Raw genomic sequence first — 15,553 nt, 5'->3', positions numbered from 1 at the left:
ATTAAAGACTTCATCGGCTCTTACTGATGTAAACCAAAAGACAAATAGTTACAAAGAAGACGAGAGCTCCAGTTCTAATGATGGAGAGCCGGACAAAGATTTCCATCTGTGCCGTTTGGTCCTCCACGTCGCCTTTCGGCAAGCAGCTTAATTTCTTTCCCGAACAGCAACTCCCCACAGGAGGCCACAGCGCAGCAGTAGGTCCCAGCATCAGCTGAGCATCTTCTGCAAATGGTACACGCATGACGGAGACCCTGGTGTGGACGTGTGTTTACACCGTTCCCCGTGTGTGTGAAGGATTGCTTGGCGAGATCTGTGTCGGAACCAGTAAACACTGTTCCCCATCACAGGTCCCAGTGTGTACGGTGCAGTTAAAAGTCAACACAGCCTCCTGGCTGCATGCTCTCAGATGCTGGCATCTGGACTATTTCCTTGAGTTTAGCTCCTACGATCCACAGGAAAAAAGGATCTTCTTGTATTTAATATTTGAATGCAATGAAGTGTATTTTGGGCCTTTCATTTTTCTTTGCTTCGTGCCTCAAAGCTTTAGTGCGTAACATAAATGAACGGAATTAATGAACATCCGTTACATTCAAGCCATTGCCAAGTGAGTTGCTACAAAGCTAATTAAGACTATCAGCTACTCAAGATAATGACCTCTTCTGAAGAGTCCATCATGTTTTTTTAATCCTCCGTGTCCTCCTTGGCTACTAGTAACTGCGTGCAGGAGGGTTGGGGGGGGCGCGTGCGCGATCACGGAAGGCTCGTGTCACGTGGATGCAACAACAGTTTTGTTGTCATTAGAATTCCTCACGGGGGCGGCCGAAATGACGCACTATAGCTTTAAAATCCGAGCATTCATTTGTATTTAATATTAGCGTCTTTTTTATAAATCCTGTTATTTTTCCGTGAGCATATATGAAAACTGAAAAACTAAATTCCAAATGAATTAAAATGGAAGGGTGTTGATTTGAGAGTGTATATGCATGAAACTATCAATTGTTATATAATCTCTGGTGCATATTTCCTTGTTGTAATGATAAGCAAACACTGGTGCAACATCTGCATTTCATCGGAAGTCAAAGCCAAAGAAAAAGAGAAGCACAATACCTTTGACACTTAGAGAGACCCCCCCTCTCCAAACTCCACCATGTTGGAGTGTGAGCTTCCTCAGAAGTACGTAGCTGGATGCTGAATCATACTTGTAAACATGAAGACAGAAGCTTAACAAGGTTAAAGGCTGTTTTATGGTTCTACGGAGGCTCCACGCAGAGCTTTCGCCGTAGCCTACGTAAGTGGCCTGATGTTTATACTTGTGCGCTTGTGTGTGCGTCGAGCCGGCATGTGTGTGTGTGTGTGTGTGTGTGTGTGTGTGGGGGAGTGTGTACGTTAGAGCGGGGGAGAATTGAGAGAGTGACGGTGATTAGCTTCGGAGCGAGTAGCGACTCTAGAGTCATAGAGAGAGAAACAAAGTGTCTCCCCTGTTCTTTCTGACCACGGTGGGGAATCTGGAGCAGGAAAAGTGAACCCTCTCCTTGACTTCATGTTGTTTATGGAGAAGGAGAACCAGGAAATGAGTCGGGTGAAATGCAACACTACCAAGCCACGGCCGAGCGACGTGCGTCTATGCAACGTGCGTTGCTGCAACGTGTAGTTACATTTTTCGAGAGGTGCACGTCAGGCTACAGCGTAGGGTCCGGCGTAGACCAGAGGGGTCTGCCGCGGGACTCCGTCGGTTCTACGCAGAAGCATAAAATGGCCTTAAGGACACCATGTTAGAAATGAGGTTACATTTGATTGGGTGCTAATAGGGTCAACGTGTGGGATGCTTTAAACATCTGTCTGCTTCAGTAGAACACGATTTAACACGAGTAACTTCAGTCTGACAATCACACTGTGTGTTTTACAAATATGGCAGCAGATTAGAATCTGCTGAAGAACTAACACGTTCTTTTTTCCTGCCATGTGGTTTCAAAAAGCTTCATCATGAATTTATTTAACTTCCTTATAGAACAGTGATACCACGAACACAGGACAGACCGCAGACTTGAAAACGTACCCAAACATTTCTCCTAAAGATAAGGCGCGCATCTCTTGCATCTCTTCACAGGAAAAGATAGCACAGCGGGGTCTGAGCACAACTTACAGTTAAGTGACGAGGCCAGGCTAGCAAAGTATAAAAAGAAACCATGCAAAGTGACCTGCTTGGTTTTGACAAAATCAAATATAGTACATGAATAAATGTCTTTTTGCTTCGGCTGTGTTTGCATGTACATGTTCGCAAGAACAAGTGTTGTGCCCCATTGCATCATTTTCCACTGTGGTGATAACACAGCCACAGGAAGACTGGCCTTCAGCTCTCTGCAATAAAACCACAAGCATCAACAAGCTGCACTACTTTCACACAAAAGCTTTACTGCTTTCTCTTCAAATGTGAACATATTTCTGTTAAAGAAATGCAATCAGTTCGAATCCCATCATTAGTATGCCCATCTCTTGTCAAACTGTCCCTTTTTACAGACAGCACTGTCCAATTTCCTCACACTCATTTCACTCATTTACCTTCATCCCATTGTGGGATTAAAGGACAGTTCCGGCGCAAAATGAAGCTTTCGGGGCACTTGGTAAATCCCTATTTTATACCACTAACAAGGCTCTTAAATCGTTGCAGATGAAGTCATTTAAAGTGCTCATATTATGCTCATTTTCAGGTTCATAATTGTATTTAGAGGTTACATCTGTCATGATTGTGCGTTTTCTGTTTTTTCCTATTTTATTTTGTAGTCTCTCTGCTCTCCCATGTTATGTCTTACAGTAGCCCTGTAGCCCTGACAGTAGCTAGGTAAGGACTACTAGCCAGTCAGAAGCAGAGTATGAGGGCGTGCCCTGACAGTACCTAGGTAAGGACTACTAGCCAGTCAGAAGCAGAGTATGAGGGCGTGCCCTGACAGTACCTAGGTAAGGACTACTAGCCAGTCAGAAGCAGAGTATGAGGGTGTGCCCTGACAGTACCTAGGTAAGGACTACTAGCCAGTCAGAAGCAGAGTATGAGGGCGTGCCCTGACAGTACCTAGGTAAGGACTACTAGCCAGTCAGAAGCAGAGTATGAGGGTGTGCCCTGACAGTAGCTAGGTAAGGACTACTAGCCAGTCAGAAGCAGAGTATGAGGGCGTGCCCTGACAGTAGCTAGGTAAGGACTACTAGCCAGTCAGAAGCAGAGTATGAGGGCGTGCCCTGACAGTACCTAGGTAAGGACTACTAGCCAGTCAGAAGCAGAGTATGAGGGTGTGCCCTGACAGTAGCTAGGTAAGGACTACTAGCCAGTCAGAAGCAGAGTATGAGGGCGTGCCCTGACAGTAGCTAGGTAAGGACTACTAGCCAGTCAGAAGCAGAGTATGAGGGCGTGCCCTGACAGTAGCTAGGTAAGGACTACTAGCCAGTCAGAAGCAGAGTATGAGGGCGTGCCCTGACAGTAGCTAGGTAAGGACTACTAGCCAGTCAGAAGCAGAGTATGAGGGCGTGCCCTGACAGTACCTAGGTAAGGACTACTAGCCAGTCAGAAGCAGAGTATGAGGGTGTGCCCTGACAGTAGCTAGGTAAGGACTACTAGCCATTCAGAAGCAGAGTAGGAGGGCGTGCCCTGACAGTACCTAGGTAAGGACTACTAGCCAGTCAGAAGCAGAGTATGAGGGCGTGCCCTGACAGTACCTAGGTAAGGACTACTAGCCAGTCAGAAGCAGAGTATGAGGGCGTGCCCTGACAGTACCTAGGTAAGGACTACTAGCCAGTCAGAAGCAGAGTATGAGGGCGTGCAGCTAGGCGAGCATTATAACATGTTACAAAGTGATGCATGTTTCTACAACAGAGCTGTTTGGAGCAGTTTGTGAACAGTGTTTTCTGTTGGAGATGGTAAGTCCCTTTGGGGGGGACTTTGGGCTTTTTCACTTTGTAAACTTATAACAAGCACAACAAAAGATATATAACACAATAAAGGAAAGGGGGGGAAAAAGCATAATATGAGCACTTTAAAAAGTGCCAAATTAATCTCAAACAATGGGAAAACAACGTAGAAACGTTTTTAATATTGTGTTTGTGTTTATTTCAGGTATTAATTAATTACAGTCTCATTGGTTAACACATATATGATGTTTTCATCTGCCGCCACAGCCAAGCGTAGAAAAAATGTTTGGCGATATTTTGACCTATTTAAGTCCAAATCTTTCTTAAACTTTTTTAATGTTAAAAGAAAAACAAAGAAAAGCCTCCAAGAACCAAAAAGTTTCTGAGCTTAACTGCCCTTCAGAAAAGGGCATTTATGAATCATCTACTGTGTGCATGAAAATCATTCTCCTCAAAGATCAGGCATCCTCACTCTTATTTTTGGGGCATTTTAGGCCTTTATTTTTATAGGACAGCTAAAGACATGAAAGGGGGGGGGGGAGAGAGGGGGGATGACACGCAGCTAAGGGCTGCAGGTCAGAGTCGAACCTGCGGCCGCTGCGTCGAGGAGTAAACCTCTATATATGGGCGCGCGCTCTACCAAGCTGTTAAAGGTTGTTTTTGTCCGTGCAATGTTATCCCTATGGGATGTCTTGTAAACAACCCATGTAACTCCTAATATTATTTTACCTTTCATATTTATTCTGTTGATTTGATATTGTGTGTAATTTTAGTTTGGGCTTTTTTTTCTCTACTCTTTCTTCTCTTCTTTTTTCTTATCAATATTTTAATTATAGTATGCATTGGAGAGTGCCCAGATTAAGCCCCTCTGAGTTTTTTTTTTTGCATCCCTCCATAACATATTTGATTGATTATGTGTATATTAATCTGTAGTATTTGTATGTGTGTAAACCAATAAACTAAACAAAAATGCAAAGGCATTGCATTGGCAGGTCGCTGTGAGCAGCAAGATAAAAATCTAAAGACACTCCCGCCTCTCTAAACTCTCTTTATCAGAGCTCAGCGGTACGATCTATCTTTGCAGTGAAATGTTTAAACACAGAATGAGGAACTTCACCTTGATAACAGCTGTACTTCTCTGCAGCCTCAGTAAGTACTGATACTTGGTTATTGTCAGCACCAAATCATGTGACATCGCACCAGAATTTCAACTTTCAAATAAGAACTGAATTATTGTTGTCGTTGCATTAATACAGTAAGTGCTGCATGATACACTCAGGGATAACTCTCTGTCTGACTGTGGAGGTCCAGTCTGGTGGAGACGTCACTCTGATGTGCTCCAACATTTCCAGCACTCCAACTACAACAGAATGGTTCAGAGTGATCAACAGAACCAAGCCCAGCTGTGTCTCCTCTATGTACGCATATGATAGCAATGCTTCCTTCTGTGATGGATTTCAAAATAGATTTGAGATGAGCTCCAACATCTCTACTGTCTTTCTTAAAATCAAGAGAGTGGATTTATCTGACTCTGGACTGTATTTCTGTGGATTTCACATGGACAAACATACAGTCATTGTCAATGTAACATATCTAAAAGTTCAAGGTAAGATTGTAGTTAAGCCTCAGAGATCTGTGTTTCTCGTTATATTTACATTTCTCACATTTATTTTCACAGTAGTATAAAAAACGACATGAAGACAAATAAGAAACAAATATGTGTCAAATGATGTCATTTATATATGTTTTAAAGGTAACAATGTATCTGATTTTGGAGAGGATTTAAAGACTGAAAGTAAGGTTCTCCTTTTACCATTGTGCGAGTTACCACAGAGGCACACAATCATTTAAATCTTAAACCATGTCTTCTAAAAACAGACTCTAATTCTTGTCCTTTGTCTTGTAGAGGAGTCTGATGGAATGACAAACATCATGAGTGTGATCCTGGGTTTTCTGACTGTTTTCCTCACTATAGTCGTCATTGTTCTGGCTGTTAAAATCAGGAGACTTCAGACAGGTACAGTTGATCTATAATTTGATGCACATGATGGATAAATCCAAAGCAAAGTATACGGTCAGTAAAAATTAACTAATAAAACTTTTGTCTTTTTTTCCCCATTGAGCTGTGAATGAAGAACTGCAGCCAGAAAGAAACAAGGTGAACCCAGCATTAACTTCTATAAACTGTGTGTTACGGTTTTAAAGATGCTCAACCAGAAGATATCTTGTCATGAGAAAGAACATGTAGCCTTCCTGCCAGTTAGAAAATGGTTATTTAAAAACAAAATGTAACCTCTGTAAGATGTGGCAATCTTAGTTCTGTTAATGAGCGTTTGTCATACAATGTGGCCTATGTCTACATCATTAAACAGAGTTTTTCTTAGCTATGCTGTGGTTAACACTTATTTTAGTTTAAACGATTCCTTTGTAGAACTACCAACAAATTCACCAATTTCACAGAGTTTTGGCAAACTCAGCTGCAGTGTGTGTGTGTGTGTGTGTGTGTGATTCAGTGTGTGACTCTGAATACTCTGATTTACAGGATCTGGGCTCAGATGAACTGAACTACGCAGCTCTAAATTTCCAGGCGAAACCCAAAAGAAGCCACAGGCCTGCATCAGAGAGAGAGCTGGAGCCACATGTTGTGTATGCTGCCACCAGATAGACACAAGCAGCAATAGGACTGCAACGCTCAGTGTAACTAATGCTTTATCATATGCATCTGCTGCCAGAGTCAATGGCAACATTCTTTTATTAAATAAAGTTCCTGTACTCATGGTCAGTTTGCATTTCCTTCCTTGTGTTTCTTTCCGTCTCTCTCTCGGCAAAAAGTATGTCTCTCTCATTGTGTCTGCCTCCGATCTCTATCTGAGAGGAACAGCAACACATCTGATGTTTGATGAGGAGGAGCCACAAAGACGCCGATGACGATGATAAAGTCAAAAACTTACTCATATGGAGAGTCTAATGGTCCGTTGGGGGCGGGGGGGGGAAGAGACGGCACAGTGTGGTCGGAGCACACCTGGTATCAGAGTGCCGAGCCCAGGCTAGCAAAGTATAAAAAGAAACCGTGCAAAGTGACCTGCTTGGTTTTGACAAAATCATATCAGCTTCTGTATTTGTACAGATTGGAAGTATAGTAAATAAATAAATATATAAATAGCAATAGAATGAACCAGTGCCCTGCGGTGACAAACATGTTCTGTATGAGTTCCATCACAGGAAGTCCTCAGCCATGACCACAAACACCAAATGACTCGCTGTTTTTAATAACTAAGAGTAATGCTGCTTTAAAAACTTCATCACACCCCGGTGCCTAGTTTCACTGTCTTCGAAGCCATGTTGTACAGTTTACTGATACCTAGTTTTAGAGTAACCCCTGGATTCTATGCCAACATGTTGTGTATTCTGCATTAGACTTTAGCTTAAAGGATCCTTACTGATCCTCTCTTTGTATTTGGAAATAGGTGCATACAGCTCTGCTCCAGTAAATACCCAGTGTATTAAGCATAGGCCATTAAGATAACTTTTTTTTAAATCTAATTTGGAGAAACATATTCAATGTTAAATTAAATGTATTATTTTCTTTATACTGTTCAGATTCAATTCTCACATGCATCTTTCTCTCAATCTCTGTCTTTTTTGTGTGTGTGTCTGTGATCGTAATCTGAAGATGAAAATAAACATATATGAGGTTTGGTGGAGGAGGAGCCAGTGAAGGAAACTGATCTCTGTCAAATGTCCTTATAGGGAGAGTCTGCAGGGAGGTACACTGTATTGATTCTCTATCTGGATATACTGACTTTTTATTTTTTGTCTCTATTGTACAGTATGCCGACATAGTGTATATGAAACAAACAAAAATAATTAGCTTTTTGCTCTGGCTGTGTTTGCATGCACATGTTCGCAACAACAAGTGTTGTGCTCCTCCGCATCATTTTCCACTGTGGTGATAACACTTACAGCCACAGGAAGACTGGCCTTCAGCTCTCTGCAATAAAACCACAAGCGACAAAAGCTGTACTACTTTTCACACAAAAGCTTTACTGCTTTCTCTTCAAATGTAAACATATTTTTGTTATAAAGGAAATGCAATCACCTTCTTTACAGATGACACTGTCCAGTTACCTCACACTCATTTCACTCTTTTACCTTCATACATTTACACCCTGCATGCAGAGAATATGCCTCGTGCAGCCTCATACCTGCACAGCCAGATGACAGTGTCATTAAACTGAGATGCGTACAAATGTGCAGTACAGCTCAACAGATAGTGGATTTGATTTTTTCATTGAGAATTTGTATTATAATTTACTGAATTGGTTACAGGAGCAGACAGTTTGTAGTAATGTTATATTCAGTTGCAGCCTAGTCTCGCATTGCCAGACCTTCCTCCACAGCGCTGAAGAGGAGGGTCTGGCTAGTCCACACAGCATTCCGGGATGGGAGAAAAACTGTTTATTGGCATTTCTTCAAACCAATCACAATTGTCTGGGGCAGCGCTAAGCGCCGGACGGAGCAACGGTGCCTCTGCAAAATTGCCTCGGGGAGGAACTTGTTTTGGTGGAACGTGTACGTTTGATTGGAAAGATAGTCTAGCTAGCTGAGGAGCAGTTAACCATAGTCCTCATAAATCCACCGGAGTTCTTTCCCAACGCAAAGAAAGCAGAAGGTTACGGACATCGACGGCACCAGAGCAATCCCAGAAGTGGAACGTCGTGGATATAGACTAGTTGCAGCCTATTATAACTGCTTGTATGGCACAAAGTTGTGATCATATTTGAAATGTTTTTTATGTTCCACATATGTATGTTCCACAGTTATGGTGCCTCTGATGGTAGAGCTATATTAGCAGATAGCTACATTTGCACCATGCACGCTGCAACGAACACTAAAATAAATACCTAAAATACCAAAGTACACCTCAGTGTCAGCCACATTGTCATGTTGCTGCATGGGCTGATTTCTGTACTGCCCAGAAAATAGAGCATTGTGTGAGTGGTTTGGTGGGTTGTTGTGTGGTCGGTGATTGACAAGATAAATACAAGAAAAACCCGCCTTCCTCTTTAAGCCTGGTTCCTGGAGCTCAGTGATTCATTGCAGTAAGACGATCTTATGCACAATGATGAGCTTTGCTATAGTAACAGCTTCACTTCTCTGCCGCCTTAGTAAGTACTCACATCAAAATATTCTTGATTTCAGTTGCTACTACAATTGTTATGTGGTTGTTGCATTATCACCTGAGAACTCAATCTGTCCGTTGGGTTTCAGGCTGGATCTCTGTCTCAGGTTCTGAGTCTCAGACTGTGGAGGTTCAGCCTGGGGAAGACGTCACTCTGCTGTGCTCCAACTTTTCCACTACTCCCTCTCAGATATATTGGTTCAGAGCGGTCAAGAGATCCCCGCCCCGCTGTGTCTCCTTCATGTTCGAGGCTCCTGAGCCTGCTATACTCTGTGATGGGTTTCAAAATGGAAAATTTGAAATGAGATCCAACATGTCTGCTGTTTTTCTCAAAATCACACAAGTGAATTCATCCGACTCCGGACTGTATTTCTGTGGATATATCATAACAAAAAACCTGGTTATTGTCGATGCAACCTATTTAGAGGTTCAAGGTAAGATTGTTGTATAGTATCCTTTAGCACTGTATCATATTTCAACATGGTGAAAGTGGGATTGCGATGGCGTACTGTTACAATAAGATTAAGAGTAATGTGAAGAACTTTGTCATCATCATCATCATCATCATCATCATCATCATCATCATCTATATAGGCAGTGGTAAACCTCAGGACAACATAGAAGTCAGGGTAAAACGTTCTCCCTGCCTCTTATTAAGATATTTTGTGCAGATTTCAAATGTATCAACTGATGGAATACGAACATTTCTCTTTAATGTTAATGTCAGTCAGCTCTCAAGCCGGTAAAGTATAAGTAAAGTAGTTCCCTCAAAAATTATGATACTCGATCATTGTGCAAGAGAATCTAATTGAATCATCTTTCTTGCAGAAGAGCCTGGTGAAATAGTGAACCTGATGAGTGTGATCCTGGGCGCTGTGACTGTTGTTCTCACTAAGGTCATCATTGGCCTTGTTGTCACAATCACTCGATTTCAGACAGGTGCTGTTTGAGGGCTGCCCTCTCTTTTTTAATGCTGCTTTAGCACTTCCTCTTATTAATATCACAGTTACATTAAAATTGTCCTTCGTATCAATCGTAATGTATTTACGGCAGCCTTTGTAAGTACCTGACTGATTGTTTCTGTCTCTTATCTGCTAATTAAGCTTTTTAAGATTTACTTTTATATGTTTTATAGTGTGCAATACAATCATTGTATTGTCGTGTTAAGCTCATATATGTGAATATTGTCTGACTCTTCTTTACAGAACCTGGACTTTGAAATATTTGATTTTCCATCCAAAAGCAAGCAAGAAGTGCAACTAGAAAGACGAAGAGGACAACTTCAGGACCGTCACACCACATGCTGTATCACATTCCTGGATGTTCACCTCACCCATACAATTCAGTCACTCAGGGGCTCAGCAAATGTGTTAAAGGAGAACAACATGTAAATGAGACCACTGTTTTAATCAGTTATAAATGACTGCAGTACAGCTTCTGGCCAGCAGTGGCAGCATTGAGCACAGAGCTGCTGAACAGCACTCCAGCTGGTGAAGGAGGAAGAAACCCAGTGCCATCTTTGATTTTACATGGTTTCTAAAGACTTTAATGGCAGAAACATCAGTCAGCGGAGAATGTTTTTTTTTGTTACTTTACAATCACTTAATTTCATTTCTTTATGCCAGTCCTGAGGGTCACTTCTAATGCAAGTCAGGGTGAAACACATATTTGAAGTGTTACCATCTCCCTTGTCACTAGAAGCAATTATAAAATAATGTTCCAGTATTTATGTAAAATGTCACATCCTTCTATTAATGATGACTTCCTATTGTTTCTTTATTGTTCCTTTCAAAATCTTCCTGTCACTTTGCCCATTGGACACAGATGACTGTGTGACAGAGTGGAGCAGTGAGAGAGGTACACATCACGTGTTTGAAAGGAAGAGACAGCAGTGGTGTCAGCACGGCTGAGGAGAAAATGACACCTTTAAAGTGGGAAATTTGCCTTAAAAGAAAAACTAACCACTGGCTTAGCTTCTGCCATAATGAAAAAAAGACAATCTGTGGCTAGGTGGTTTGGAAAGACAAAGTGTAGACGCAAACCAGCAGGCAACAAATAGCAACGGTAAAGTCTCAACCACAGGAAGACTGGAGATCACACATAACCACAGACGTCAAAAGCCTAGCAGTTTTTATAAGATCAAGAATGATGCTGCCTAATGAGACTTGTGGAAAGTACTCACACGTGCACAACCAGATATGAGAGCATTTACTCTGTGCATCTTCGAAGAAAAAAGACAATAACGTTGCATTTTGGCTATCTGAGAGGTACACAGTGTATCAATCCTTCAACAGAAATTGTTATGTCGGAGCTGGACCTTGGAGGATGATTGTATGTGTAATGGATGGCATAACAGTTCATACAACAACAAAAAATACAGTAAAGTTTGGGGTTCAGCCTTCAATTTCTGCTTCCATAGTTCTGGTTGTTAAAAAAAATCTTTTAAAATTGCTGTAAAAATACAAACCAAAGACAATGATCAAAGAACTGACTGATTGTCACAGTCCTGCTTTGTGGCCGGGAGCCTTCTGACTTTTGTTTAATTTACTGTATTTAAGACTGTGTGAGTATGTCGTTGGCTCTTGAGGATTTGGGGTTTCATGTTTCATTCATTGTGTTTGAGTTTTCTGGGCTTGCACTGTGTGTACCTTATGTGTCCCTGTAGCCCTGCCCAGTATGTTTCCCTTGTACACCTGGGGCACGTTCAATCTCAAAACCGTGTACACCGTTTTGCTATGCCTACCAATCGGAAGGTCGGTGGTTCGATCCCTGGCCCTACAGTCCTATGTCGAAGTGTCCTTGGGCAAGACACTGAACCCCAAATTTCCCCCGATGCTGCGCCATCGGCGTGTGAATGTTCATCTGATGAGCAGGTGCCACCTTGTACAGCAGCCTCGGCCACCAGTGTTTGAATGTGTGTGAATGGTGAATGGTTCCTGTACTTTGTTGAAGCGCTTTAAGTAGTCGTAAAGACTAGAAAGGAGTTATTAAAATACAGTCCGTGATTTCCAGGTTGAATGACATGTGTCCTCAGAATATTGTGCCACAGGCTTTGAGTTATGTCTTCTCTCGTTTGGTGGGTGTGTCGTACATCCCCCGTTCTTGACACTGCGCCCGGATACGTTTTGTCGGGGCTGAACATGCCCTTGTTTTGTTTCTAGCCTTGTCGGCCTCGTTGTCTTGTTACCCAATCAGTGTTTTCCCTGGTTATTCCAGCTCCCTGCCCACTCCAGCTGTGCCTTGTCTTGTGATTATCTCCTTGTGTATTTAGTTTGTTGTCAGTTCTTTGTCCTATTCTGTGTCGAGAAGTTCTTGGCCTGTTTTTGGCGCTCTGTTTCCCAGTGTTCCTGGTTTGGATTTATTGTCTGCCTCCTGACTTGGTCTCTAAGTTATTTAAGTCATTAAATTGCTAAAACTCTCCCTGCTACCTCCTTGTCTCCTCTTCTGCGTTTGGGTCCCAACCTGCAACTCCTGACCTGTGACACAGATCTTTTCTTTCTGTCACTTAGCTGATAAAGAACAGACTCCAGAGCAAGGAGAGGAGAATACAGGTTTTTCTAATTATTACTTTAATATGAAAGGGTCAAACTCGATCTGAGGCCGAGTACAGGATATTCATGGTGAACAGAAGAGTCCTCCACTCTCGCAAGGCTAAATGGCTCTGTTTTGCAGAGGTGGTGGGCTCACACAGTGGCAGGATGTGACACTTTTGGAAATTTCCAGCACGTCCAGAAGATCAGTCTGCCTGTGGTTGAAGGAACTGAAAAACCTTAAACCTTCTGGGGAAGCAGAACCTAAACGGCAGGACTCGGCTCTAGGATCCCCTGCTGTGAATGCTGTATGTATAATATGTTAAACGCAAATCAATGAAAACTATTTTTAGTCTCCGTTCAACTGTGATGGAAATCAAAAAGGACCACCGCCTGAAGCATTTGAGAGGGGAGCATGGGGGAAACATCTGTACTTTAACAGAATTCTCCTTCTTTCCAGTGCAGAAAGTTATAATGCTGGTAATTAATACATTCATGTGGTGTTAACGGTGCACAGGAGAAGAAAACCCCAAATGCACAGGATACATTTGCTACAGTATTTGTTTTATCGTGTTCTGCTTTAGCGTCCAAATGCTGCTTGCTCGCTGTTGTAGCTGACAGAAACCCGCAGGCAGTCTTTATGCTCGGGCGTTTCATTTGCACTCGTAATAGTTTGACTGCCTCGTACACCAATCCGCTTGTTGTGCTAACCTGAGCACGTGTTGCTAACAGCATGGCGTGCAGCTGACATTTTTGGGCTTGTGAACTTCTGTTCCACGAGCGGCTGCATGCACCAGACTGTGACACCCGGACCGTGTCCCCCGGACCGTGACCGACCTTGACCCCCGGAGCATCACCGGCCGTGACTCCGGGACCATGACCGACCATATCCCCTGGACCGTGACCCCCGACTGTGACCCCCCCCTGGACCGTGACCTGCCGTGACCCCCGGACCGTGACCGACCGTGACCCCCCCCTGGACTGTGACCTGCCGTGACCCCCGGACCGTGACCGACCGTGACCCCCGGACTGTGACCGACCGTGACCCCTGGACCGTGGCGGTTCAGTATGAATACACAAACTGCTACAGCCCTACATGCAGGTAAATGATTATTATATAACTGTCTAAAGCTGTAGGCAACCTAAAAATAATGTATATTCTAGACGTTAATTTAGATTGATAAGACGTTAAGCATAAGTGCCCCCTTTAGGTTTGATGTGCAACTACACATAAGGCATTTTATTCAGTCTCACCATAAGCATGTTGACTATTATGTCAACATTTGCATCTTTCACGCTGTTTATCAGCAGAGGACTGTTAAAAAATATATATTGTTGGCTTTAAATGTACTGACAAGCTCGGAGCTGTTTGACCATTTTAGGTTATTTTTATGATAAACAACAGTTGGTGACATCAAAGAACGGCTTGTTTATTGCTAAGGCCATATGGTCAAAATTAAATGATTTAATAATAATGTATAACAATAACTTATTTCACTAGTAAATTGCTGTTGAACGACAAAAACAACCACCAGATAGGGAAAGGACATTTACAATAACTTCAAATGCACCACAAGGCTGTAGTTTTCATTGAACGCACCGTCTGTGTTGTTTCTCCGACGGCAGCTGCAGATTGTTACATCCCGGTGTTGAATCCTCTACAGTAAAACACAGTCACACTTTACACCGTTTAGCGTTAGCTGTCAGCATTGTAACCGTGTTTAATCCAGCTACTAGCTAGCGGTAGGCTAACGTTAGCTGCTGTTGAGTATAGTGTTAACTAGCGTCACGTGCAGCGGTGTTTGTGTTTCCTGTATCGTCTGTTTCAGAGCAGCAGAGAGAAGAGCAGACATATCAGTGACAACAGATTTCCGTCTGTATGCAAACGTCACTATGGAATGGATTAATCTGCGTTAATTTTTTTAACGTGTAATCGAAATTAACGCGTTATTTTGACAGCCCTAAATAACGCGTTAATTTTGATTAATTAATCTGAGAAAAAAAAAGTGTGTTTTACTGTAGAGGATTCAACACCGGGATGTAACAATCTGCAGCTGCCGTTGGAGAAACAACACAGATGGTGCGTTCAATGAAACTGGTAAACTACAGCCTCGTGGTGCATTTGGAGTTATTGTAAATGTCCTTTACCATCTGGTGGTTGTTTTTGTTGTTCAACAGCAATTTACTAGTGAAATAAGTTATTATTAAATCAGAGAGAGAGAGAGAGAGAGAGCGAGCACTGCAGAGCTTTACATCTCAACATTTACTTTCTCTCAGCCAGAGTGGGTTTAGTCAAATATGTGCGTTTTGATGGAGGACAGGACAGTCCAGAGTGTGAGAGAGTTAGGTGGAGGTTAGCAGAGGTGGAAGTGTTAGAGAGGCTTGTGTGACAGGAAGAGACAGTGCAGTGTGGTCTGTGGGTGAAAAGCATAAGGGCTGTTAGCTTAAAGGTTTCTAAAAATATGACAAGAAACGGTGCACTCTTGCCTCCAGAGCTGTGTAGAAGTTTTGTATAAAACAATACTGTATTTTAAAAAGATTGATTTATGATTTGTATGAATGTGTCCGACACCCGCATGCCCATTAGCCTTTTTCCATTTGCATTCACACTGGCCAAGTGGCCATAGGAACTGACCTTTTGTTATTATAACACAGCCATCTAACCACCACTATGCGGAAAAGGGAAAAGGCAAAAGACCCTGCCCTGAAGTAGGAGCTGAAAGTTACAGGAACTGTGGCCAGAGGAACTTAAAAATCCCCAAATTGGTCCAGTCGGAACAGGAGAAAAAAAGGGTTCTAGGAACATTATGTTCTAGGAACTGCAAAAATCCCTCCGGTCGGAAAGCGGCTAAATTTGTGAAAAGACGCCTGAAGCAGTGTGACACTCTCACATCCTCATATGAAAGCATTCACGTGTTTAAGACATGACAGATCACAGCAA

At 42.6% G+C, this 15,553-nt stretch overlaps 1 protein-coding gene and 1 long non-coding RNA gene across 3 annotated transcripts; both read left to right on the top strand.

Annotated features, from left to right (window-relative positions):
* Positions 1 to 4,463: 4,463 nt before the first annotated feature.
* Positions 4,464 to 10,636, top strand: LOC144534324 (T-cell surface glycoprotein CD8 beta chain-like). Of its 2 annotated transcripts, none has more exons than XM_078276191.1 (4): positions 4,464 to 5,049; positions 9,172 to 9,516; positions 9,911 to 10,021; positions 10,288 to 10,636. In XM_078276191.1, exons 1-4 carry the CDS (start codon positions 4,989 to 4,991, stop codon positions 10,299 to 10,301), a joined length of 531 nt encoding a protein of 176 aa, XP_078132317.1. In that variant the 5' UTR covers positions 4,464 to 4,988; the 3' UTR covers positions 10,302 to 10,636. The 2 variants fall into 2 exon arrangements, with proteins under 2 accessions (XP_078132317.1, XP_078132319.1); XM_078276193.1 differs by lacking the exon at positions 4,464 to 5,049 and adding an exon at positions 8,985 to 9,068.
* LOC144534325 (uncharacterized) lies at positions 5,630 to 6,682 on the top strand. Its single transcript, XR_013503531.1, has 4 exons — positions 5,630 to 5,695; positions 5,807 to 5,917; positions 6,024 to 6,058; positions 6,443 to 6,682. It is a non-coding gene; the product is annotated as an uncharacterized LOC144534325 (long non-coding RNA).
* Positions 10,637 to 15,553: the final 4,917 nt, after the last annotated feature.

Source organism: Sander vitreus, chromosome 19, assembly GCF_031162955.1.
Source record: "Sander vitreus isolate 19-12246 chromosome 19, sanVit1, whole genome shotgun sequence".
NCBI classification, from domain to species: Eukaryota; Metazoa; Chordata; class Actinopteri; order Perciformes; family Percidae; genus Sander; species Sander vitreus.
This window is presented reverse-complemented; position numbering and strand designations above follow the sequence as displayed.

What these genes read in the sequence shown, in the direction of transcription:
- LOC144534324 (XM_078276191.1), top strand. Translation starts at nt 4,989, where the DNA reads ATGTTTAAACACAGAATGAGGAACTTCACCTTGATAACAGCTGTACTT. An exon ending in TGTACTTCTCTGCAGCCTCA is followed by an intron (nt 5,050 to 9,171) that starts GTAAGTACTGAT and finishes GTTGGGTTTCAG; the next exon opens with GCTGGATCTCTGTCTCAGGT. An exon ending in AACCTATTTAGAGGTTCAAG is followed by an intron (nt 9,517 to 9,910) that starts GTAAGATTGTTG and finishes TCTTTCTTGCAG; the next exon opens with AAGAGCCTGGTGAAATAGTG.